Consider the following 27,435-nt stretch of genomic DNA (forward strand, 5'->3'; position numbering starts at 1 on the left):
TCTTATTGTCTAATTTTTTGAGTTCTTTGTATACTCTGGATATTAGGGCTCTATCTGAAGTGTGAGGAGTAAAGATTTGTTCCCAGGATGTAGGCTCCCTATTTACCTCTCTTATTGTTTCTTTTGCTGAGAAAAAACTTTTTAGTTTGAGTAAGTCCCATTTGTTGATTCTAGTTATTAACTTTTGTGCTATGGGTGTCCTATTGAGGAATTTGGAGCCCGACCCCACAATATATAGATCGTAGCCAACTTTTTCTTCTATCAGACGCAGAGTCTCTGATTTGATATCAAGCTCCTTGATCCATTTTGAGTTAACTTTTGTGCATGGTGAGAGAAAGGGATTCAGTTTCATTTTGTTGCATATGGATTTCCAGTTTTCCCAGCACCATTTGTTGAAGATGCTATCCTTCCTCCATTGCATGCTTTTAGCCCCTGTATCGAATATAAGATAGTTGTAATTTTGTGGATTGGTCTCTGTGTCCTCTATTCTGTACCATTGGTCCACCCGCCTGTTTTGGTACCAGTACCATGCTGTTTTTGTTACTATTGCTCTGTAGTACAGTTTGAAATCTGGTGTCGCTATACCTCCTATTCACACTTCCTGCTTAGAATTGCTTTTGCTATTCTGGGTCTTTTATTTTTCCATATGAATTTCATGATTGCTTTATCTAATTCTACAAGAAATGCCATTGGGATTTTGATTGGCATTGCATTGAACCTACAGAGAACTTTTGGTAATATCGCCATTTTGATGATGTTAGTTCTGCCTATCCATGAACAGGGTATATTTTTCCATCTTCTAAGATCTTCTTCTATTTCTCTCTTTAGGGTTCTGTAGTTTTCATTGTATAAATCTTTCACCTCTTTTGTTAGGTTGATTCCCAAGTATTTTAATTTTTTTGAGGATATTGTGAATGGGGTGGTTTTCCTCATTTCCATTTCAGAAGATTTGTCGCTGATATACAGGAATGCCTTTGATTTATGCGTGTTGATTTTATATCCTGCCACTTTACTGAATTCATTTATTAGCTCTAGTAGTTTCTTTGTAGACCCTTTTGGGTCTTCTAGGTATAAAATCATATAATCCGCAAATAGTGATAATTTAAGTTCTTCTTTTCCTATCATAATGCATTTAATTTCTTTTGTCTAATTGCTCTGGCTAGTATTTCGAAAACTCTATTGAATAGAAGTGGTGAGAGAGGGCATCCCTGTCTTGTTCCAGATTTTAGAGGGAATGCCTTCAGTTTTTCTCCATTTAGAATGATGCTAGCCTGAGGCTTAGGATAGCTTTTACAATGTTGAGGTAAGTTCCTGTTATCCCTAGTTTTTCTAGTGTTTTGAACATAAAGGGATGCTGTACTTTGTCGAATGCTTTTTCTGCATCTATCAAGATGATCATGTGGTTCTTAGTGTTAAGTCTATTGATGTGGTGAATAACGTTTATTGATTTCCGTATATTGAACCAGCCTTGCATCCCAGGGATGAATCCTACTTGATCATGGTGTACAATTTTTTTTGATATGCTTTTGTATCCGATTCGCCACAATTTTATTGAGGATTTTTGCATCTAGGTTCATTAGAGATATTGGTCTGTAGTTTTCTTTCTTTGAAGTGTCTTTGTCTGGTTTCAGGATCAGGGTGATGTTGGCCTCATAGAATGAATTTGGAAGAGCTCCTTCTTTTTCTATTTCCTGAAATAACTTGAAAAGTATTGGTATTAACTTTACTTTAAAGGTTTTGTAAAACTCTGCTGTATACCCATCTGGTCCCGGGCTTTTCTTTGTTGAAAGTCTTTTGATGGCTTCTTCTATTTCCTCCTTTGTTATTGGTCTGTTTAAATTGTGTGTATCTTCCTGACTCAATCTGGGCAAATCATATGACTTAAGAAATTTATCGATATCTTCACTATCTTCTATTTTATTGGAATATAGGGTTTCAAAATAGTTTCTAATTATCTTCTGTATTTCTGTAGTGTTTGTTGTGATATTGCCTTTTTCATCCCATATGTTAGTAATTTGAGTTCTCTCTCTTCTTCTCTTAGTTAGCATGGCTAAGGGCCTGTCGATCTTATTTATTTTTTCGAAGAACCAGCTTTTAGTTTTGTCAATTTTTTCCATGGTTTCTTTTGTTTCAATTTCGTTGATTTCTGCTCTAATTTTAATTATTTCTTGCCTTCTGCTACCTTTGCTGTTGTTTTGCTCTTCCTTTTCTAGGGTTTTGAGATGAAGTGTGAGCTCATTTATTTGTTGTTTTTTTCTTTTTTTGAGGAATGAACTCCAGGCAATTAATTTCCCTCTTAAAACTGCTTTCATTGTGTCCCATAGATTCCGATATGTTGTGTGTCTGTATTTTCACTTATCCCTAAGAATTTTTTGATTTCCTCCTTTATGTCTTCTATAACCCATTGATCATTCAGTAACATATTGTTCATTTTCCAGGTGATGCAGGATTTTTCCTTCCTTCTTTTATCATTGATTTCCAGTTTCATTCCATTATGATCAGATAAGATGCATGGTATTACCTCCAAACCTTTATGTTTACTAAGAGTTGCCCTATGGCATAATATATGGTCTATCTTTGAGAAGGATCCATGTGCTGCTGAGAAGAACGTATACCCTCTTGATGATGGTTGATATATTCTATATATGTCAGTTAAGTCTAGGTTATTGATTTTGTTATTGAGTTCTATAGTTTCTTTATTCAGCTTTTGTTTGGAGGATCTGTCCAATGGTGAGAGCGGTGTGTTAAAGTCACCCATAATTATTGTGTTGTGGTTTATTTGGTTCTTGAACTTGAGGAGAGTTTGTTTTATGAACGTTGCAGCACCATTATTTGGTGCATAAAATTGATAATTGTTATGTCTTGTTGGTGAATGGTTCCTTCTAACAGTATATAGTGTCCTTCTTTATCCCTTTTGATTAACTTAGGTTTGAAGTTGATTTTATTCGATATGAGTATGGCCACTCCTGCTTACTTCCGAGGACCATATGAATGATATGATTTTTCCCAACCTTTCACCTTCGCCTGTGTATGTCTTTTCCTGTTAGATGAGTCTCCTGAAGGCAGCATATTGTTGGGTCTGTTTTTTTAATCCAAGTTACTAGCCTATGTCGCTTGATTGGTGAGTTTAAGCCATTAACGTTTAGGGTTACTATTGATATATGGTTTGTACTTCCAGTCGTGTTTATTTATTTATTTATTTTAATTTGGCTTGTTTTTCCTCTTTGGTTATTTTTCCCGCCTTTACCGAGATACCTCCCACTGTTAGTTTTAGGTGCTGTTTTTTGTTTCCTCTTGTAGTGTTTTGCTCAAAATGCTTTGCAGTGCTGGTTTTCTGGCTGCGAATTCTTTTAACTTTTGTTTATCGTGAAATATTTTAATTTCATTGTGAAACCTGAAGCTTAATTTTGCTGGATACAATATTTTTGGTTGGAATCCATTATTTTTCAGTGTTTGAAATGCGTTGTTCCAGGATCTTCTCGCTTTCAACGTCTGTGATGAAAAATCAGCTGTCAACCTAATTGGTTTACCTCTGAATGTAATCTGCCTCCTTTCTCTTGTAGCTTTTAATATTCTCTCCTTGTTCTGTATGGTGGATATCTTCATAATAATGTGTCTTCGAGTTGGTCTATTACGGTTTTGTATGTTTGGGGTCCTGTAGGCTTCCAAAATTTGGCAGTCCATTCCATCTTTCATTTCTGGAAAGTTTTCTAAGATTATTTCATTCAATAGGTTGTTCATTTCTTTGGTTTGGACCTCTATACCTTCTTCTATCCCAATGACTCTTAAGTTTGGTTTTTTTATGACATCCCATATCTCTTTTGCTCATGGTTTTGCTCATGGTTTCTTACCAGCCTTTCTACATTGGCTATAGTCTTTTCAAGTTGATAAACTTGTCTCATTATCTGATGTTCTGACTTCTATTTGATCTAGTCTGTTTGTAATATTCTCATTTGAGTTTTTTATTTGGTTTATGGTTTCCTGCATTTCTAGGATTACTGTTCGATTTTTTTTTTTTTAAATTGCTATCTCCTGGTAGAGTTCATGTTTTGCTATTTGAATCTGCTTATGTAATTCATTTTCAAAGTATTCTTTCATTGTTTGGACTTGTTGACTCATGACTTCTTTAAGATTCCGTTCCATCTGAGTCAGGTATGCCTTGAGTTCTTTCTCTGTCCATTTTTCTGATGCCTCTAGGTTCTCCTGTAAATTTAAGTTATCCTGCATTGTTTGTAATCCTTTTTTCCCTTGTTTTTTCATGGTGCTCACGTTACTTTCCAACTCTGTTTGACTAATGTGTTTGTGTTTTCTCTTATAAATTTGTTTTGGTTTTTATAGCTCCAAGATCTCTCCTTTGTGTTGGGAGACAATGTTTAGAGATGTTGTATTTAATTGTGATTTAAGGTAAATTCATTAGTTTCATTAAAGGCCTATAGATTTTGATGGCATATAGAGAATTGAGGTTTGAACTTAGGATCTTATGTTAAGGTCAGGCGATTTGATGGTACAGAGGTTAGTATATGTTAGCTTCTTTTGGGGGTTGCTCAAATGCAGGCGGATATTAACAAGAGAATAGACAGGAGTACTTGGGGGTAGTTAAGGGCTTAGGTGGACTATAGACCGACTCATAGTATTCCTCTATTTGCATTTAGTAAATTATACGTAATTGGGGTGGTCATGCTTAAGAGGAAAGATAGGGAAAAGGTAAGGAAGCAAACCAAGAAAGAGAGAGGGAGAGAAGAAAGAAAGAGAAAAAAATAGAAAAGAAAAAGAAATGATAAAAAATAAAATACAGTAAAATAAAAATTACAATTAAAAAATTAATTAAAAAAATTAAAATTAAAAAATTAACAACAAAAAAGGCACTGTTAGGCTTCTATTTCCTTCACTTCCCGTAGGTGGTGCTGTGCCTTCCGGGCCAAGATTTTGCCTTCCGGCTGTAGGAAACAATCCGTGTGAGGCCGCTCCCACCTCCCCCACCTGGTGTCTCTCCAAACCTGTTAGCTTAGGTTTATTCCTGGTCTCTAGTCTCCTTGCTTCTCCTGCTAGACAGGCCTTCCCCAGTGTGATACCTCTCTGCAGTTCAAGCTACACCCTGGGCCTGCAGTTTCCTGGATGTGGAGCGAGGCTATTGGGAACCGGCCCCTATTGTTTTGATTCCCTCCGATAGCCACTCCTCTGAGAGCTGGCGAGACAGGTTTCATTTTCGCCGCTGGTGGGAGGGGGTGTTGGAGGTCAGGTGCCTTTACTTTTCCCCACGCCTCTATTCACGCTCACTCTGATAATCATGCCCCCGAAAGCTGGGGAGACCTTTTATGCGATTTCCCTGCTGTATGGGAGAAGGGCTAAATGTCACACACCTGTTCTATCGCTGAACTTGCTGTGATCTGTCAGAAACCGGCGATGGTGACGTCAGCTCTCCAAGATGGTGGCCGCTGGCTTCCTTGGTGGGTTGTCCGGTGTGGAGGACAGATCTGGACTGTTTCTCTCCCCCGTCTCAAACCCAGATCTCAGCCTGGAGCACAGTGAGGGCACAGTTGGCAGGACCCCACAGAATCCGCAGCACCGTTTCTCTGTGTTGCTGGCACGCCGTTTCTCGGCACACCGCAGTCTCTGGCTGCAGGGCAGGCCACCGATCAATCAGCCTGAATCTCCGGGCACACGGTACACTCGCGATTGAGCCCCAGTAATTGATCCTCGGGTGATGGAAATCCTTCCTCTAGGTTTCGGTGCACCCCAATTTTGCTGGAAATTCCTAACAAGATAGCTTTTAGCTGTTCTAACTCGTTATTCACCTGCACAGTGGCGCGGTACACGGGGGTGATGCACTCTATTTGCCGCCATCTTCCGGAGCCCCGGGTTTTTTCTATTAGTACTAGAGTCAGTCACTTATGAGAAAATTTAAAGTATAAGGAATCAATCTCATAAACAATTAGAATTTTGTGTTTTAATAATTTGATTAACTAGGTTTTCCTCTCTCTTCTTCTTCCTTTTTCAGAAGGGAATAACTGATCATTTAGAACCCCTAATTATAAACCATATTCTTAGATTTGAGAACAAAAAATACATGGAATGGGATAAACGTGATGAAGTGCTCAGAGTAACATAAGGGTAACAGATGTTAGTAGAAACAGAAGAGACAAAGTAGAAAGACCTGGTAGAAAATGTTGATCATTTGGCTATTTTTCCTAAGGCTCTGAGGGCATCTGGTATGCCATGAAATTCACCTGTGTTGATGTCATTTTGGCATGCTGATACTATATAAAAATGACTGTTGGATGTAAATAATGGCAACGTGCTTAATCTTTCATAATTTAGCATATTCAGGTGATTCCAAAGATGTCCTTCTCTGAGAAAAGGAATAACCATATGAGAGAAGAAAATGGGATTTACTTAACTCTGCCATGACATGTAAGTGTTCCAACAGGCACTATTCTCCTGTTGTACTTTTAGGCCTAGTTATTCTCTGCTGGTTCCCTTGAGCTCTCAAGGTGTCAAAGTGCAAGGTAGTCCATAGTAAAGAGGCAAAAATAGCTTTTCCTCCTTTATGTTATTCTCTTTTAGACAGTGTGTGTTGAAGTCTACAGCAGAGAGGGAAGAATGTCTTTCTCTCCTTTAGGATATTTTCTTTTAGAAAGAGTTGCAAGACAACATTAAGTAGATATTACAGGGCTTACTGAAAAAGCTTTTTCATGTCTTGCAATAGACAACTTGCTTTCCACAGAACTCAAACATAAATGACACCTACAACAAGAAAATAATCTAATGGACAGAATACCATTCTCTGTTACTACTAATCCATCCCACTGATATCAAAAGGACAGCATAGTATTGGCATATAAACCGACACATACACCAACGAAACAGAAAAGAAAAGCTAGAAATTAATCAATATACTTACAGCCAAGTGATTTTCCACAAAGATACCAATTATATACAATGAAGAAAAAACAGCCTCTTCAATAAATGCTGGACATACATATGCAGAAGAATGAAACTAGAGCCCAATTTCTTACCATATACAAAATTTAACTCAAATGGTTCTAAGACTTAACCTAAGTCCTGAAACTATGAAACTACTAGAAGAAAATATAGGAGAAACACACTGAGATATTAGTATAGGCGAATATTTTTTGGATGTCTCCTGGAGCATAGGCAACAAAAGCAAAAATTAGACAAATGAGACTAAATCAAACTAAAAAGCTCTGCACAGCAAAGAAAAAAACAGAATGAAGAGACAACTTCAAGAATGGGAAAAAAACATTTGCTAAGAATTTATCCAACAAGAAATTAATATTCAGGATATATAAGGAACTCAACTCAATAGAAAAAAGGCAAATAATCTGATCAAAATTGGGCAAATGATCTGAATGGCTATCCCTCCAAAATATACAAATATCCAACAAGTACATCAAAAATTTCTCAACATACTAATAAACTGAGAAATGAAAGTGAAAATGACAATGACCTATCATTTCATCACAGTTGGAATGTCTATATCAACAAGACGAAAAGTAAAGAATGGTTCCACCAGTAAGTGGCCTGAGGTGATCTGTGAAAATGGGTCATGACTCTCTTGACCAAGAACACCCCACAAAATCATACAAATCAAGATGTTCAAATCTTTTTTTTTAAAAAATTATTTTTGTAATTGTAGATGGACAGAATGCCTTTATTTTATTTGTTCATTTATGTGTGGTGCTAAGGATCAAACTCATTACCTCACACATACCAGGCAAGTATTCTGCCACTGAGCTATACCCCAGCCCAAGACCTTCAAATCTTCATGTTTACATTAAGAACATTCATTAACTGCCCAGTCCATCATGGGTATGCATATTCCAAAAGATACCAAGTAAGTATTTGAAAGATGTCATTTTAAATAAGCCATGTGTGCCATTCGAGCATTACAATGGAAGAGTTGAGAGGTATGCTCAGGCCAAACAGGCAGGGCTGGACACAGGGTCAATGTACCAAAAAGAATGCTGAATTTTTGTTGCACACACTTAAAAATGCAGAGTAATGCTGAACTTCAGGACTTAGATGTAGATTCTCCGGTCATTGAACATATATCCAGGTGAACAAAGCCCCTAAGATGCACTTATAGAGCTCATAGTCATATTAACTTATACATGAGCTCCCACCACACTGAGATGATCCTCACTGAAAAGGAACAAATTGTTCCTAAAACAGAAGAGGCAGTTGCACATAACAAAAAGATATTCCAGAAGAAACTGAAGAAACCAAACTTACAGCATGGGAATAAATTCACCATAAAATAAATGCAAATAAATGGAAAAAAAATGGTGACAAATGCTAGCAAGAATTTGGAGAAAGTGAAACTCTTTATATACTATTAGTGGGAATGTATAATAGTATAGCCTTTATGGATTACAGTATGGAGTTTCCTCAAGACTGAAAATAGAATTAATTACAAATGATTCAGCAATCTCACTGCTGGGTACCTAAAGGAAATAAAACAATCATAACAAAGACATACCTTCTAAACAGTGATTTATCATAGCACTATTCACAACAGCCAAGTTATAGAACCAATCACGAATGACTTTAAAAAATGAGGTGTGTATATGTAGCTCCAACAGAATATTACTCAGACATTAAAAGAATTAAATATATGGGGGATGTGAGTGACATGCTTGTGGTTCCAGCTACCTGGGAGGCTGAAGCAGGAGAACTTCTAGAGCCCAAGAATGTGAGGTCATTCAGCAACAAAGGAAGACACTGTCTTTAAAACAAACCATATATGTGTGTGTGTGTGTGTGTGTGTGTGTGTGTGTATAAAACATACACACATGAAATGATATTTGTTTAATCTGATTTGATCATTATACACCACATACATGTGTCAAATTATACCTAATAAATATATACAAATAGGTATTGATTAAAACTTAAAAAGGATAATGAAGGGATATTATGAAAAACAATATGTCTACAAGCTTGATAACTTAGATGAACTGGACCAATTCCTTGAAAGACACAACCTACCACACAGAAGAAGAAACAGTTAATCTGAATAGACCAATATCTATCAAAGACATTTAATCACAATGAATAGTTTTCCAAACAAAGAAAACACCAGGCTCAAATGGATTTATTAGTGAATTCTTTTTTTTTTCTGGTTGTAGTTGAACACAATAACTATTTATTTTTATGTGGTGCTGAGGATCGAACCCAGGACCTTGCATGTGCAAGGTGAGCACTCTACTGCTGAGCCATAACTCAGCCCCTCATTAGTGAATTCTAATAAACATTTAAGGAATAAAAAATATCAATTCTCGGGGCTGGGGTTGTGGTTCAGCGGTAGAGTGCTCGGCTAGCATGTGCAAGACCCTGGATTCGATCATCAGCACCACATATAAATAAAGGTATTGGGTGCAACTATAACTAAACAGTAAATAAGTATTTTAAAAAATATATCAATTATCTACATCTATTCCAGAATATAGAAACAGAGGGAACTCTTCCTAACTATAAAGCCAGCATTACCTTAGACCAAAAATCAAAGACTTTACAAAAAAAAAAAAACTACAATGTTTCTCATATGAGATTGGTTCAACATTTAAAAATATAACAATAATGAATTAATAAAAATCAATAAATATAATCCATCACATCAATGGGCTAAAAAAGGAAAATCATATAATGCCATCAGTAGATGGAGGTGGATGGAGATGTCAAGCCATACCAAAACTGCCTTCCCTTACTGACAAGGTTTTAATACTGAGCCACGTTTATCATGTTTGGTTTTTTAACTTCTCTCAGGAAACTGCTCTTGCAAATTATCTCTCAGACTCTCCCCAATCCAATAGCTGTGTACACATTACATCTCTGTAACTCAATAATAGACAAAGTTGAAATTCTTACCTAAAAGACTCCTCAGCTCCCTTACAGCAGACTTCAGTTGGTGTTTCCCCCTGTATGCCAAACATTTAAGCTGAGATCCCCAATCCCCATTTTCCACCAGTCAATCTTCATTGTTCCTGCATAGTTCTCCACATACTCCCAATATCCTTCTCTGGAGGAATACACATAAGTCAACATTAGGATGTTGCAGTGATAGGAGTAAGGGGAAAGGCCTGGCACATTATATAGTTTTCCAAGGCTTTTATTTCTATGATTGTTAATATATATTTTTTATTTTATTATTCAAATAATTTAAAAAATATTTTTGAAAAGCTGAAAATTTTTATCTGGATCACATTCTCAAAGCTGAATATTTATACTAATAAATAATATAAATAAGCCTAAAATAAAAGTAGATTTCATGACCCTGCCTGTCCTGGGAATTATTGTCCCATCTCCAATTCCTAGCACCACAAAATCTACCAAGAAAGAGAAAAACCTGAAGACTTAAAATAAGTAAGGGCACTGAATAAAAGAGTAAACAAAAATCTTCCAAAACCAAAAAGCCTTAGAAATGATGGTTTCACCAGTGTATTCTACCAAATATTTAAGGATTTAACACTAATAATTCTCAAACTTTAAAAAAAAAAAAACTAAAGAGGAAACATTCCCAAATTCATTCTGTGAGGCCAGCATTATCTTGATATCAAAGCCAGACAAAAATACCACAAGGAAAGTACAGACTAATACTCCTTGTAATGTTGATGCCAAAATCCTCAACAAAGTACCAGCAAGCTGAATTTAGTAGCATATTAAAAGGATTTTACTCCATGACCAAGTGGGATTTATTCCTAGAATATAAAGATGATTCAATATACAAAATTCAATCAATATAATAAACCACATTAACAGATAATAAACCACATCAATTGATGCAAAAAAGGCACTGAACAAAATCCAGCACCCATTCATGATAAAAGCAGCTAACTGAAGAACAGCAGAAAAGTATCTCAACATAAAAAAAAAGCTACCTGTGAAAAAGGCACAGAAAACACCATTTTCAGCTGATGAAAGATTAAAAGCTTAGCTAAGGAAAATGGCAAAGACAACCACTTTGTCACTTCTATTCAACAGAATACTGGAATTGCTGACTAGAGTAATTAAGCAAAAGGAAAAAAAAGGTACCCAAATTGGAAAGGAAGATATAAAATTATCTTTGTTCACAATGATATGATCTTATCATAAAAAACCCTAGAGTATACACACACACACACACTAGAACTAAAAAACTAATTCAGTAACAAAGTGGTATACAAAGGAGTATGCAAAATCAACACTCAAAAACTCAGTTGCATCTCTATACACCAATGATAAAAAACCTAAAAAGGAAATTAAGTAATTCTATTCACAATAATAGCAAAAAGAATAAAATACTTGGGAATTAATTTAACTAAGGAGGTGAAAAACTTAAGAGTGAAAACTACAAAACTTTTCCAAAAGAGAGCTATGAATGTTGCTCAGTGGTAGAGTGCTTGTCCAGCATTTAGGAGGTCCTGGGTTCAATCCCCAGCACTTCAAAAAGAAAGAGTAGAAAGAGGAGAAGGATGGCTATGATGAAGAATAATCCCACGTCTACTCACCAAAATTTTGCCAAAAGAAATTTAAAACAACTAAATGTAAAGACATACCATGTTTATGGATTAGATTTAATATAAGGTGAAAATGAAACCCAAAGCAATCTACAGATTTAATACAATTTCTATAAACTGCCAATAATGCTTTTTGTATAAATAGAAAAATTCACCTTAAAATACACATTTGTAGGTAAATGGATGAGTTGGAGAATATCATGCTAAGCGAAGTAAGCCAATCCCAAAAAAAAACAAAGGCCTAATGTTCTCTCTGATAAGTGGATGCTGAGACATAATGGGGAGGGGAGAGGAGCATGGGAAAAAGGAAGAACTTTTATTGGACAAAGGGGAGGGAGTGATGGGGAAGGGGTATGGGGGCAGAAAGATGGTGGAATGAGATGAACATCATTACCCTAGTTACATATATGACTGCACATATGGTACAGCGCTACATCATGTACAACCAGAGAAATAAAAAGTTGTTCTGCAATTGTGTACAATGAATCAAAATTCATTCTGCAGTCATATATACCTAATTAAAATAATTAATTAATTAAAATCTCAAAGGCCCTCAATTTGAAAAAAATAAAAATGAAAGTGGAATGTATAATACTTCTTGATTTCAAACCATATTAGTTATCAAGGCAGAGTAATACCAAAGTAAATTCAAACATACAGACTAATGGAATAAAGACTTCAGAAATAAACCCTCAAAAACATGTTCAAATAATTTTGACAAGTATGACAATATCATTCAATGGGAGGAAGAATCTTTTCAACAAATGGTGAAAGAATCCAAAAGAATAAAGTTGCACTCTTATATAACAAATTAACTCAAACTGGATCATGTCCTAAATATAAGATGTAAAACCATGAAACTCTCAGAAGAAAAAACAGGAAAAGCTTCACAACATTGGATTTGTAATTCTTAGATATGACATGAAAAGTTCAGATAATGAAAGAGAAAGAACAGATAAACCGGGCTTCATAGAAAGTAAAACATTTTGTGCATCAAATAACACTACCAATAAAGTACAAATGCAACCCATAGAAAGAAAATATTTACAAACTCTTGATAAGGATTTAATATTCCTTATGAAGAGAATTTAAATAATTCCTAAAAACTCAACAAAGAAACAACCTGATTCAAAAACAAGTAAAGGATATGAATAGAATTATTCCAGAGAAGATACATGCATGGCCAATATGTCATGAAAAGACGTACGTGAAAAATTGTTCCACATCACTTCATCATTAGTGAAATGTAAGTCAAAACTATAATGAGATACCATCTCACACCTTGTAGGATAGCTATTATCAAAAAAGCTGCAAATAAAAAGTGTTGTTCAGGCTGTATATAAATTAAAACCTTTGTGCACTACTGGAAGTAAAATGGTTATGTCACTGTAGAAAATAGTATGGTAGTTCCTCAAAAAATTAAAGAAGAATTACCGTATCATCTACCTGTTTTAGTAAGTTTTTTCACTCCTGTGACCAAAAAAGCTGAGAAGAACAATTTTAAAGAGAAAAGGTTATTTGGACACTCATGGTTTCTCAATCCATTGACAGCTGGCTCCCTTCCTCGGGACTTGAGGTGAGGCAGAATTGTGGCAGAGGAGTGCAGTGGAGGAAAGCAGCTCAGCACATAGTAGCAGGAAGCAGAAAGAGGCCACATGGGCTGTAACTAGCAAAGCCATGGGGCAGAGTTATATAAGCCCTCTAGAGAGAACATCAGAATGCCATGTGCCCCAAATGCTGGATATGACACTATAGGACTTGTTTGCCAACTGGATTTTGGTCTTGCTTTGGTCTCATCCCTTGTTTCTATGCCCATTATTTCTTCCTTTTAGAATGAAAATGTTTACTCTGTACCTTTAAATATTGAATGCATATAATTTGCTTTTGGTTTTTATAGGTGCTCATGCTGAGAGTTTGCAAAGAATCTCACAGAAGATTTTGTACTTGGACTTTTGGCAATCCTAGAACTGTTAAGACTATGGAGACTCTTGGAAATGGACTAAATATATTTTGCACTGTGATATGGGCATGAGCTTGGGGGTGGGGACATGGGCAGAATGTTATGATTTAGATGTGAAGTGTCCTCCAAAAGCTCATGTGTGGAACAATACAAAAAAAGTTTAGAGGTGAAATGATTGGGCTATGAGAGTTTTAACCTAACAGTAATATTAATCTCCTGGTAGCTATAAGTGGATGGTAACTATAGGCAGGTAGGCTGTGGCTGGAAAAGGTGGGTCTCTGGGGGCATGCCTTTGGAGTTTATATTTTGTGTTCTCCCTCCCTCCTCTTCCTCGTGTGATGAACTGAGCTACCTCCACTAAATTCTTGCACAATGTTGTCCTCCCTTACCTTGGGCCCTAATGAATGCAGTCAGGTATCTATGGACTAAGACCTCTGAAACCATGATCCCTAAAATAAACTTTTCCTCCTATAATTATTCTTGTCAAGTCTTCTGGTCACAGTAACAAGAAAGCTAACTAAAACCCTACCTACTTCACTTCTGGGTATTTATTCAAATCAACTCAAAGCTTGGTCCCCCCAAAATATTTGTACTTCTACATTGAGGGGCATTATTCACAATTACTAAAATGTAGAAGTAATATCAGTATCTCTTGACATATGAATGAATAACCAAAGTGGTACCTACATCCAACAGAATATTATTTAGCCTTACTTTTTAGGAAATAAATTCTGACACATGCTACAATATGAATGAAACTTCAGTGCAATGTGCTAAGTAAAACAAGTCAATCACAAAGACAAATAGTGTATGATTTCACCTATATGAGATAAAGAAGCCAAATCATAAAGACAGGGGAAAAAATGCTGGTTTCTAGGAGTTAAGGAATGGGGGAATAGGGAATTACTGTTTAATGGATATATGGTTAAGATCTGCAAGATGAAGAGGTCTGAAGATGCACAAAGAGTATGTATTTAACACTGCTAAAAACAACTACAAAGTACATTATGCTATTTATATTTTACCACAACTTTAAAAAATGGAGAAAGAAGAAGAAATGAAATTATGATACATTGCTACAACATAAAATGAACCTTAAAGACATCATGCTGAGTAAAATAAACCAGACATAAGAGGATAAATATAGTGCTATTCCACTTAAATGTAGTACCTAGAGTAATCCCATTCATGGAGAAGTAGAATATTGGTTATCAGGGGCTGGGGAGAGGACAATGCAGATTTTTTTTTTAATGATTTCAGTTTCAATTTAGGATTATGAAAAAGTCCTGGAGATGGCAATGGCTGTATGCAATGTGAATGTACTATAATACCGCTAAACTGTATATATTTTTTTAAATTATCAGAATGGTTTTATGGATATATATTTTACAATAAAAATTCAAAGTAAAATTAATTTTTTAAGATAAAAATTCAATAGTATTGGGAGAAATAGATCATTATATAAAAAGATCTCCAAATGCTAACAAAAGTCTTCAAGATCAATTACCCTTCGAATTGGTCCTATTTAAAAAATATTTACACACAAGAAAGAATACTTCAAAAAGAAACATTCATCAACAAGAAACTGAAATCAAAGAAAAAGTGTTCCAAATATCTAAATAAATCATATAATAAATTTAACTCTCTCTATTCTAAGTCACTAAATTTATATCAAAAAATTCTGGAAAATACAGACAGAATACCCTCTTCACAAAGAAACTACAGAAATTAGAACAAGCTAATTTATAAATTAGTTTAAAAATTCTTAAAGAAAACATAAGCATAAAACCATTTCTATTAAATATTAAATTATTATTTTTAAAATAATTTTTAGTTGTGATGGACACAATACCTTTATTTTATGTATTTATTTTTTTATGTGGTGCTGTGGATCTAACCCAGTGCTTCACACATGCTACGTAAGTGCTCTACCACTGAGCTACAGCCCCAGCCCTAAATATTAAATTGTTTTTAAAATATAATTTTTAAGGAAACAAAAAATGATTTATGGCTCTAATTTTAAGCTATAAAAGAATAATTTTAAAAGAAATAAAGAACTATGTTTTAGTGACCCTAATTTTAAGATAAAATCAAAATTAATTGCATGAAACTTCTGATGTAACCATAAGGGAAAAGAATGACAGGGATGTGTATAGAACTTGTATATCTCTAAGACACAGCGATGCTGGAAATTATTTTTAATAGTATTTTAAATTAACTTTAAATAACACAGTTTTAATAATATTGCTTTCTATAATATATAGATACAGCTTGGTATCTCTAAGGTGAATTAAGAATGAAAAGCTATAAATAACATAAAGACATTCCAATAATTTTACACTAAATATGATCTTTATAATTCTATTTATCTTAAATAGAATTCTAATATGAAAATGGAAAGTATTAATTAGCATGAATGAAACTTCAAAGGCTGGTCTAGCTCATCAATTTAAATATCAGCAAACTATATACTATTCTTTTTGGTTTTGTTTTTTTGTTAACAGGCAAAGTACAGATTTACTGAAGGTGAAGGTAAAAGTAACAAAAGTAGAGCTGAGTTGGACGAGCAAGAGGCTCAAGGACTGACCATTTTAAAATAAGATACATTAATAATAAAATATCTTTAATTAAGAATGACACAGTAAAAATAAAAATTGTGAACAAAGAGTTAAATAAATTATTTTAATGTTTATTTTTTCCTACAAAATATACTTGAAGATATCATTCTTTTCTGTAGTTTCCAAAAATAAAAATAAAAGATTAATATGGCCACCTAGAGGAGAAAACAAAATCAACAAGTATGCCATCACATTTTTTGTTGCTTTTTTCTGACTATCTGGATTTCAGATTTATAATATTAAAAAAAAAACTGAGAGGGATCATCTTAATGAAGTAAATTTAGGGAGATATTAAAATAGCAGAAGCCAAATAATATGAATTTTGTACTGGACCTAACAAGTATAGTTCTTAATAACTTGCTATGAGATTCTGAGTTTAAAAATTATCTGACCCACCTAAAATTTCCTCACGGCTGTAAAAGGGGGATAGATAATCTTACCTACCATAATGAATTGTAGAGAAGACTAAATATAACAATGCATACATACAGGCACATAGTAGGAGCTGAATAAATGGTAGTTTTTACTACCTGGTTAAAGTTCTCCTGTACTGGTCTCTCAGAGTCCCTATTCAGACCCTTCCTAATCCAAGACTAGCATATTTACTTCCAATATTGGCTGTTCCAAAGGTTCTGTACTGGAATTAGGGTGCTGAATACTGGACTGAAGGTTCTTTATTAGCATTAATGAGGTAGTACTATGTCACATGAAAGATGTACATTTTAAAACAGTTTTTCTTCAACCTTATAATTCTCTTTGGTTATCACCTCAACCCATGGTAGTCGAGTCTAATCTTCATAAATGTAGGTAACAATAGAATGCAGAAAAAAAAGGGTACAGAGCACTAAGGAGAAGAATAGCAAACTCTCTTCATGTCTTTACTTGTGCCTTGGGAAAATGAACCACATCCTACCCAGAAAACTGTTCCCAGGAGCCTTTTGCAATCAGTCATGCAGTGAGCAGTTTCCAAAGAGGCAGCTCTGCAGGTGTGCAAACACCTAGTAGAGCAGAATGTGTATTCCCATCCTCCCCAAATACATACCAGAAGAGGGTAATTATGGGCAGGTGGGAGAGAAAAGGCAAAAAGTTGGTTTATAAACCCCTTTAACATACTTCTCTTCCTTAAAGTTGGTACGGCGAGTAGTTGATAAGAAAATGTAGGCAGCAAATGTACACTTTTTTATCAAGTATTCTTCCCTTAACAACAGTCAATCTCACTTCTTTATTACTCTATCCTATTGAAACTTATATTGAAAGTTATTGATCAACTTCTATTGGAAATGCAGGCTTACTTGCATTCTCAAAATTGCCAGTCTCTCCACCCTCCTTAAGTCTCTCCTCCTTCTATGGATAATAAAATAAACATTCTCCTGATTCTCTTCTGTATCTCTTTTACTGTCTCTTCTGTTTCTTTATGTGATATTTCTTCTCCATAATCTCTCCCTTCATTTAGGCCACTCTTATGATTTCTATGACTAAATATATATAATCTGAGAATCTTTCTCCCTTACTCCTTTCATGATTGCAAACTCAATAACCATTTCCAATTACTTAAACATCCTGCCTTACCACATATACAAAACAACTATATATCATATCTCCTACTTACTCCCCACTTCCAACAAAGAATGGATCCCTCTCCAGGTTTCACATCTATATTAATGACATCATTATTCTCCTAATCATATTTGAAGGAAACTAGCATCTTCTTTTTTTCTAATATGCAAAATATATTTAGTTCCTTAACTCTATAAATTCTATTACCTTAATTTCTGTTCCATCCTCCTATTGCCACTACTATAATTAAAATTTTTATCATTTTCCATACAGACTACTCCAAAGACCCACTTAATTAATATCTTTTCCTATAGCCTTTTTGCTGCTAAATTAATCTTTCTAAAGCACATCCCTGATCATGTTTCTTGTTGAAAAACATTCAGTAACTTCTCACTGCAGAACAGATTCAACCCAATCTTCTTAGTCAGGAAGGCACACCAGGTTTCAGCCCTCATTTCCCTTTCCCATTTGTCTCCTATTCTCTCATATATACACTATATGCATTTATACCCCTGTTTGAGTCAAGTGAACTTTTCTTTGTTCCCATATTCACTACATTTTACCACTTTATACCTTGGAGTTTATAAAAGTCTGTCTATCTTAAATATCTAGACTTAGTCTTCTCACCAATTTTCTCCCCATTCTTAAAAGCTGAAGCCAAATACCATTTTCTCTCTGAGGATCCTTCATTTTTTCCCCAATGAATGTTATTTCACTTCCCTCCCTAAAATCTTCTAGCACTTTGTAGTACTTCTGCATCCTTGTCTGTGTGTTCATATGTACTCTCATTTGAAACTGCTTCACCTTCTGAACTCTGAAATATGCCTTTCTATTCCTCTCCAACTCCACTGAGCCTGTTTTGGGCTTTGATCTTTCAATAAGCAATAACCGATGATAAACCAGGCATGGTGGTGCATGCCTGTAATCCCAGCAGCTCGGGAAGCTGAAGCTCAAAGGATCTCCAGTTCAAAGCCAGCCTCAGCAAAAGTGAGGCTCTAAGCAACTCAATGAGACCCTGTCTCTAAATAAAATACAAAATAGAGCTGGGGATGGGACTCAGTGATTGTGTGTCCTTGGTACCAAATAAATAAATAACCTAGGATATACAAACTATTCTCCCAGTCTGTTATTATCTTACATTAACACTTGGTTCCCTTCCCATCTTAAATCCCAATGACAGCATTTTTAAAAAGATATTTCCATCTGGATAATTCACAGGCACATCAAACTGAACATGGCCAAAACTAAGTATCTTCTCCCATAAACTTACTTCTCTAATACTCTGAACTAAATTTCTTGATTCTTTTTTTTTTTTTTTTTGGTACTGGGGATTGAACCCAGAGGCACTTAACCACTAAGCCACATCACCAGCCCTTTTTTAAAATTTTATTTGGAGACAGGGCCTTGCTGAGTTACTTAAGGCCTTGCTAAATTGCTGAGGCTAGCTTTGAACTCATAATCCTCCTGTCTCAACCTCCCAAGCTGCTGGGATTACAGACATGCACCACCGCATCTGGCCTAAATATCTTGATTCTTCACTCACTGTACACATTTAATTATTCACCAAGATATACTGACTCCATCCCTACAGCTATGTATGTTTCATCCCTAAATTTTCGCTAGTAAAAATGTAAGCACTATTTACATTTTTACTAGCGAAAGAGGTGCCTTCTGCCTCCTCTTGTTCTTCCTTCCAATTCTTCTGTTATAGTAGTTAAATAATGTTCCCTAAAAGCATTGATCTGAAAGTGCCATAGAGTCCTACCTAAAAATCTTCCAGTCTTCCAGACTGCCAGAACACTGGCTTAGTTTATATAAGACAATATTCAAACTACTGAGTGGAGCAGTCAGCCCTATTACCTGCTGCTTCTCCACACACAGATCCTAAGTTAGAGGCCCTGAAATACATTTTGTTTTCATGATTTCATAAGAACACTATTCTGTAGCTGTTTATACAGTTGTCACCCAAGTCCAGTTCACCTAGACTTCATCCCCACCTCCCAAAGTTTCCTCCACCATATTTCTACATTACTTTGTTCATGTGGCTGCATAACTGGATTTCCTCCTCCAATTTGTAGACTTTTTGTGAGACACAAGCTTGTTTTATATTTATCTTTATATATACAATATCTAGCATAATAAAAAGTTTTCAATAAATGTTTTTAAATTAATGAATCTAATTTGAGAATACTTAAAATTAATCTACTCTGAGTGTTTTGTCAAACAATTTCAAGTAGAAATTTGTAGGAGTTCAGGTTAGGTACTAAATATCTAGGGAAAATGAAATGAAGTGACTCTCAGACAAGTGTACCAGTTCCAGAGCCATGTCAGAATAATAGGACTATGGCGAAATAAAATCAAGACAGCAGGGAACAGAGTGTGAGGGGCAAGAAGGAGTAAGGGAAAAAAAAATCCTTAACTGCATCTACAGAAAGGAAAGTATCTAGGGTCACAGACCCCAAACTCAAGCCTTGCTCATGACTACTCACTACCGTCACCATCACTGTGCTTTCACTATCCCCATCTTCAATTACACTGACTGATAGTGTCTGGTACCTAGTAGGTAAGCTAACTAAAAACTGTTCTACATATATCAATTGATACTCATGAGACAATCCTACCAGATTGGTGTTAACCATGTTTTAGACCCAATGAAACACCTAAAAAATTGATGATAGGTTTCCTAGCTAATATGTTAAAAGACAGCCAGAATGTCTACAAAGGTCAGATTTTAAAATCCGTTCTTTCTGCTCTATTATTCATGTGCCAGAGGTATACATAAACTGGGGACTGGATTTACTGCTTTGTATTATTTAGTTATATCTGATACTTTTTATTTCTTCCTTTGTGTCTCTTAATAAACCTTCTATATAATAATCATTTTGTACTTGGTTAATTTATTATATCTATGTATTAGCAGAAACAAAATTGAGGCATACCAATTTTCAGTTAGCAGGAAGCCAAAAACAAAAATTGATGACCCGGCCCCTTTGACAATTTATACTCTTGGGTAAGACTTTAATTGCTAGAAGGAGTCATATAATCCATCATACGTTCAAGCAAGTGAACAATGTATTTTTAATGTGGAAATATTTTAATTAATGGCAAAACCTTTTTATTTATATTACAGAAAAATATAAAAAGATTGTGTTTTAAATTCCAGGTCAGCACATAAAATGAAATCAATTAGAGACAAAATAGTCCTTAAAATTATTGAAATCCTTCAAAATCCCTTAAATTGCTTTTAAAGCATCATGTAATATAGTATCAGCCCTCAAAAAATTCATCTCAGAATACCTTTTCCTTCTGCACAGAACAGATCACGATTTTTTCTGCTGCAAACCATGTGAAGCATTTGGCTGATATTCAGGGGCATACCGAATGAAAAAGCTGACATTAACATACTGGAGTCATATTCAACACTGTGAGATATGTAGATACTATAAGCTTCTGTAACAGTATATGAGAACTGATTCCACCCACGAGAACATCACATTCTTTTCTTCTATATCATGCATGTTAGGTATATATGTTCATTGTGAAATGAGAGCTACAATCTAAATATTACTTATATTATTTGGTGTTTTACTTTTTGGTGTTTCAGTACTAGTTTTGATTTATAGCTTGAGCCCAATGATTTGAATAAATTATATTCTCACAAAGGTGACTCTGATGTCCTCTTCTTGTTTACTGTACAACCACTTATGCTTACAATTTTAGATGTAAAAAAGAATCTAAGATAATAGTGTGTCATTTAAAAAAAAAACAACAAAATAAACTGTCTTACCTTCGTCTATTGATGCTTCACTACTATATCCATCATACTCTGCAGATAAAGGACTATATTTTTGTCTTGTTTCCCAAGCGTAGTTCTTTTGTCTAGAATCTACCAACTGTAGTCTAGAATTATGTGTTCTGGATAAGGCCTCATGATATTTACCCAGTGCTTCATCTTCACTTTCAGAGGATGAACCATGCTCATCTTTGTCCATGTAGGAATTATCTATTTGGAATGACAGGAAGAGGAAATGATCATTTTAATGCAATATAACATTACAAATTTGCTACAGTTTTACATCCATATTTGTGTGACACACATATACATGTCAGCATATAGATGAAATCAATTAAGAGATAATCCTTGAAATTATTGAAATCCTTGAAAATCTCTTAAACTGCCCTTTAAAGCATAGTGTTTTATAGGTGCATACACAAACATACATGTACACACCCCGAATCCCTGAATTTTCAGCTTTAGAGAAATATAATTTTTCATGTAAGACATCTAAGCTTTAGATTTTTATGTTTTAATGGAAAAAAATCAATTTGTGTATTCTAATTCTTTAAATAATCTTAGTTCCAGGAATTTTTCAATCTTGAGACATACAAAGGAAATTATAGTGTTTGCCATTTTACAAACCTTTTAAAAGGATCAGGTAACAAACAAATGAAGTTATGGTTGCTGTCAGTATATATAGATCTGATTCAAATAGTTAATAAGATACATTTTTTATTTTCATTTTGGACAATAATTTCAAAACTGGCAATGCTCAGTACTATCAGTGAAACAGAAATGGGCAGACATAATTATTGGTGGAATTATAACTGGTACAATTTTTTTTTTGGTACTGGGGATTGAACTCAGAAGCACTCAACCACTGAGCCATATTCCCAGCCCTTTTTTGTATTTTATTTAGAGACAGGGTCTCACTGAGTTGCTTAGCACCTTGATGTTGGGGAGGCTGGCTTTGAATTAGAGATCCTTCTGCCTCAGACTCCCAAGCCTCTGGGATTCTAGAGAACAAGTTGGCAAAACATATCTAATTCTTAAATCTGCCAAGTGTCTTTGATTCATTTCTAGGAATTTGCCAAGTCCATTTCTGAGAATTCAGCCAAATAAAACTGATAGGTGAACAAAGATATAATATGAGACAAGTCACAGCATTATGTTTAATAGCAGAAGAAAAACAAAATAATATATAACCAAAATGTCCATCACTGGGCCTTGGTTAATAAATTATAATGTGTTTATACAATGATATATTTACTATACAGTCTTAGAAGTAAAGTGGTAAATTTATAAGTACTCACAGACAATAATTAGAACATCATGTTAAGAGAAAAGAGGTACAAGGTATGGTTATATTCCTATCATATCACATACACACACACACACACACACAGATGCACATACATTCTATATATTCCTTCATGCAATACATGTACACAGACATTCAATCTATGTCTGGAAAGATATATACTAAACTGCTAACATTTATTATCTGTGAAAAGTGGTATTACTAGAAAATTTTTACTTAAATATACCTAAATTTCAAACAAAATTTTCAAGAGATATAAATTTTATATTATTTTTAAAATCACTAGCAGCAGTTAGAATAGTTCATGATTTCATAAAACGTATTACTCATTGTGTAGACAATAGTCTCATGTGACTATTTAAATTTAAATTAATTAAAATTAAACAAATTTTTAAATCCCAGTTTCTATACTATCAGCCACATTTCAAGGGCTCATAGCCACATATAGCTAATGGGTAATATAATGAATAATAATAATAAAGTTCTGCCAACATGCAGAACTTTACCACTGAAAGTCCTACTGAACAGTGCCAAGAAGATGGCAGAGCTGGTCTAGAACCACAGCCTTCTGACTCCCTGTTCACAGTTGTGGGCACTTTGAAGATACTACAGTGGTGGGTTTAAGGCAGCAGGAGGACTGAAGCCCTGTGAAGGCACTTACTCTGTAATCAAACTTCATCTATTATAAAATGCTACTTGAAGTAGCCTTATATTCAGAAGTAAAAAAGGAAACTCTTCCTCTTTATTCTGTATCTTATAACTCCTATGCCAAGACCTAAAACACAGGTATTAGTAATATTATAGTGTGGCTAAAGATAGGATTAATCTGTGGGTCAAAATACTCTCAAAATGATTTTTGGAATACAACATGTTTAAGTTTAGTACTAACTATACTCAGGAAGACTCGAGGGATATTTGGTTTCTTTAGGTAACAACATGCTTTCTAATGAAAACAAAGCAAAACAAAATTAAAAACCTTGTTTTTCTATGTGTAATGGATTCATTACTGATGTTTATCATATTGTTATTTTCTGAATAAAATATTATGTAAAATATTTTACTTTGTTTATTTTATTTATTTTTGCTACTTTGAATAATAAGGCTACTAAACCAGAATTGCCAAAAACTACTGAATCTCACATTCAAAAACTACTATAAGAATAGACCATTATTTTATAAGAAAGTGAATTTACAGAAAATTCCAGATGCATATTTCATAAAAATCAGCGTATTTTTAGTCTTGTGATAAGACCAGCAATAAATGAAAATGACTAAGGATTATCAGAAGCATATTGCAGTTAGTACAGTATAAACTGCAATGACGTTTTGAAAATTTCACAAATACTATGGTGGAAAACTATAAATGTTTACAAAGAATTTTAATTCAATATAAAGAACTTATGAATAATAATTTATTGTTCATGTATACTCATTCTGAACTAAGTAGTCATAAAATTTTTAAAGTATGGCTAAATGAATAAATACATATCCTGAAGCATGTTATTCAATAAAATAAGATCTGCTCTCAAGGAAAAATAGAAAATATTTTATTTAGATTCTTACTAGGGCAGATTTGAAGAACAATGTTGTATAAAGGACTTATGAGTTAAACACTTAAAATTTTAAAATACAAGTAGAGGATACCAAATAAACTGACTAAAGTATACACTTTCCTGAAGAAAACCATGGAGTTTCTGGTTGTAAAACAAATGGCCATTAAGAAAAGTTAGGGGGCAGGGGATATAGTTCACATACAAGGGCCTGGGTTTAATCCCTAGAAAAAAAGAAAATAAGGAAAAAATAGCTGGGTGCTTACAATCTCAGCAATTCAGGAGGCTGAGACAAGAGGAACCAAGATCAAGACTAGCCTAGGCAACTTAGGGAGAAACTGTCTCAAAATAAAAAATAAAAAGTACTGGGGATGTGTCTAAGTGATGGGAGTGCCACTGGGTTCAATGTCAGTATCAAGGGGAGAAAATATGGCCAAATGATGTAGGAATCAGCAGCCATACTTTGTGGTATACCAATAACACAAAGGCTCCTGAAATGATTATTTTTTAAAAAGACTTTTAAATATTTCCCAGTAAGAAGATTCAAGAAATTTTTTAATTAGATACACAGGTACAGACAGGAAAGTTAAGAAATTTGGATATTGTTTTCCTAATCAAAAACAAAAACTCAGGAGGAAATTTAATCACTGAAACCAACATTAGGAGACCTCACCTTTTTCTGGTACTATCTTAGAATATTTTTCAACTTTACTCTTTGCTGTTCCTTTCTTGGAAGAATTGGCTTCATTTTTCTTTGTTTTAATGTCTCCTTTCATTTTGTGGTATTTTGTTAGGTTTATTTGTTGATTGATTTTTCCATAAAACTTATTTTTAGAATTAGTTGATGATGCTGGATACATATCTTCTTTCATAGTAGGTTTCTGTCTATTGCTTGTCAAAATATCTTTTGGAGAACATTCATTCCCTTTGAATTCTTTACCTTTAATATGTTTTTCAGCTTCCTCTGAATGATCAGAATGCCCTAAATCAATAAGATGTTCACTTTTATTGAAATGCCCAATTTTCTCTTGATCTCGTCCCAAAAACGCATATTGAAATTTAGCATATTCTTCTCTTTTATGATTATCTGTAACAATATATTTCTTTTTTTCATACAGTATGCTTATTCCATTGGTGGTATTCTCATTTTCTTTCATTTCTTGATATCTTACCTCCCTTAAATCATTCTTATCATCATCGAAGATTCCTAATCCAATTTTTTTACATCTGTCAATACTTTCAAGTCCATGACAAGTAGATCCAGCTTTTGTATTCTGCTTCATAACTGAGATCCCATCGTTTTTCATGTAGCCTTTCAAAGAAGAATCACTACCATTACCAGTTTCTTGATACTCTGAAAGAGTCTGTGGCCTATCATTAGTGTGTTTAAATGATCTTTCTTCATGCATTCCTTGCTCTTGAGAAGCAAAAGTATTATTACAATTTATTTCCTTTGCTCTGTGCTCTAAATTGGACCGTGTTTTCTGACAAGCAGTGTTGTTGGAGACTTCTGGTAACATGGTATTTTTTGACTCAGAAGTATTCACAGTTTCTTCTGTGGCTGAAATTTCCTCTTCAGGGCGAAAGCCATTTATCATACTTGTTACCTGCTCAGCAACTGAGTCAGTTAAAGCATAGCTGACCTCCCCAACAGCAGTGGTCAAGTCTTCTACAGCACTACTGATTGTGTCCACCAGGGAGGACACTCCCCGCAGATTCTGTTGAAAATTTTTGAAAAATGCCATTTTCTAATTCCTTGTTCCTAAAAGGTACAACAATGGAATTTTCTCTTCTCAAAATATCAACTACTTTGGAACTTGGATTTAATACTTAAATGTTGCTACTCCTTAGCTCAATTAGTATTTCATACAGTGCCTTTTAATTTTTCTGTAAATTCATAAAGCATTGGTAGAAATATGTTGATGTAAAGACTCTTCAAAAACAAATCAAACCACTTGGTTTAAATGTAATGACATTTTTTTCCTACTCCATAGCTATCACAACAGCAGCAAGATAATATTTTCCCCTCAAACACTATTGGTTTTTATTCTATACCTGAAAGAAGAATATAAAAAGGATTTTTATTATGTACTTTCAGTTTATTTATTAATAGTCTACATAAGGGAAGTACCCTATTAACAAACTACCAACATCATTTCAAATAAAAAATATTATGGGGAAAATACATTAACAATTTTGCACAGAGGTAAGAATGAGAGAGCAGGTGTGGATATCTGTTGAGTGGCACATGCAAAGTATTATAACTTGAAAATTTTATCTTATTTGATTTTATAACAACTCTATCTGATAAATATTCTTCCTATTTAATAAATAAAAGAAAAAACAGGACTCAAAAAAATTAAGAAAGTCCCTGACACCTCAGCTCCTCAAGGTCAAACTTGTTATATTAACAGTAAGGGAATATTTAACTTTTCTACTCTAATTTGCTTACAGGTTCACAGTGGGGTTTTCCAGAGACTATATAACAGATTGAATGTAGAAGCAGATACCAGAATTCAGCTGTCTCCCATTATGCCAGTTATAATAAATTTCTTTGTTTTGCAAGAAAATGTAAAAATTAAAAAAAAAATTCTCACTCTTTTTTTCTATACTTTTTTTTTGGTTTTGGAAAATACATAATTTTTTTAAAAATATTAAGAATGTTATTTAAATTACATGCAATAGCCTTGTTAGTTTTTTAATTGACAAAATATATTTTTAAACTTTATAAGTTTTAACTTCTAATATGGCCCACATTAATATATATAACCTACATAAATAAAAGCTCTTCAGGGTCCTTAATAATTTTCATGGGGATAAAGAGGGTTTATTTGACCAAAGAAAAATCAGAAATGCTGAACAAGAGAATGACCAACAGACACTAAAAGAAATATCTTTAACCAATTCATTCATACAAATGATCAAAAAGCAGGACTGAGCTAGGCTTGGGAGTGCTTGCCTGTCACCAGGCAACTTAGCAGGCTGAGGCAGGAGGACTGCAAGTTTAAGGCCAGTCTTAGCAACTTAATGAGGCCCTGTCTTAAAACAAAAGATAAAAAGAGGTAGGAATATAGCTCAGTAGTAAAGCACCCCTGGGTTCATCATCAGTACCAAAAAAAAAAAAAAAAAAAAAAA

The 27,435-nt window shown here is 34.3% G+C and overlaps 1 protein-coding gene across 7 annotated transcripts in view; it reads right to left on the reverse strand.

Moving 5' to 3' along the window:
• Positions 1 to 27,435, reverse strand: part of Syt14 (synaptotagmin 14) — a 235,535-nt gene that overhangs the window by 149,071 nt on the left and 59,029 nt on the right. For 5 of the 7 annotated variants that reach the window (XM_015483380.2, XM_015483379.2, XM_048809442.1 and 2 more), the window contains one exon: positions 21,439 to 21,654. In XM_015483380.2, coding sequence (XP_015338866.1) covers positions 21,439 to 21,654 — 216 coding nt within the window. Of the gene's footprint in view, positions 1 to 21,438; positions 21,655 to 24,973; positions 26,356 to 27,435 lie in introns of all 7 variants that reach the window. The other 2 variants (XM_048809439.1, XM_048809438.1) reach the window with 1 other exon arrangement.

This window comes from Marmota marmota, unplaced genomic scaffold, assembly GCF_001458135.2.
Source record: "Marmota marmota marmota unplaced genomic scaffold, marMar, whole genome shotgun sequence".
NCBI lineage: Eukaryota > Metazoa > Chordata > Mammalia > Rodentia > Sciuridae > Marmota > Marmota marmota.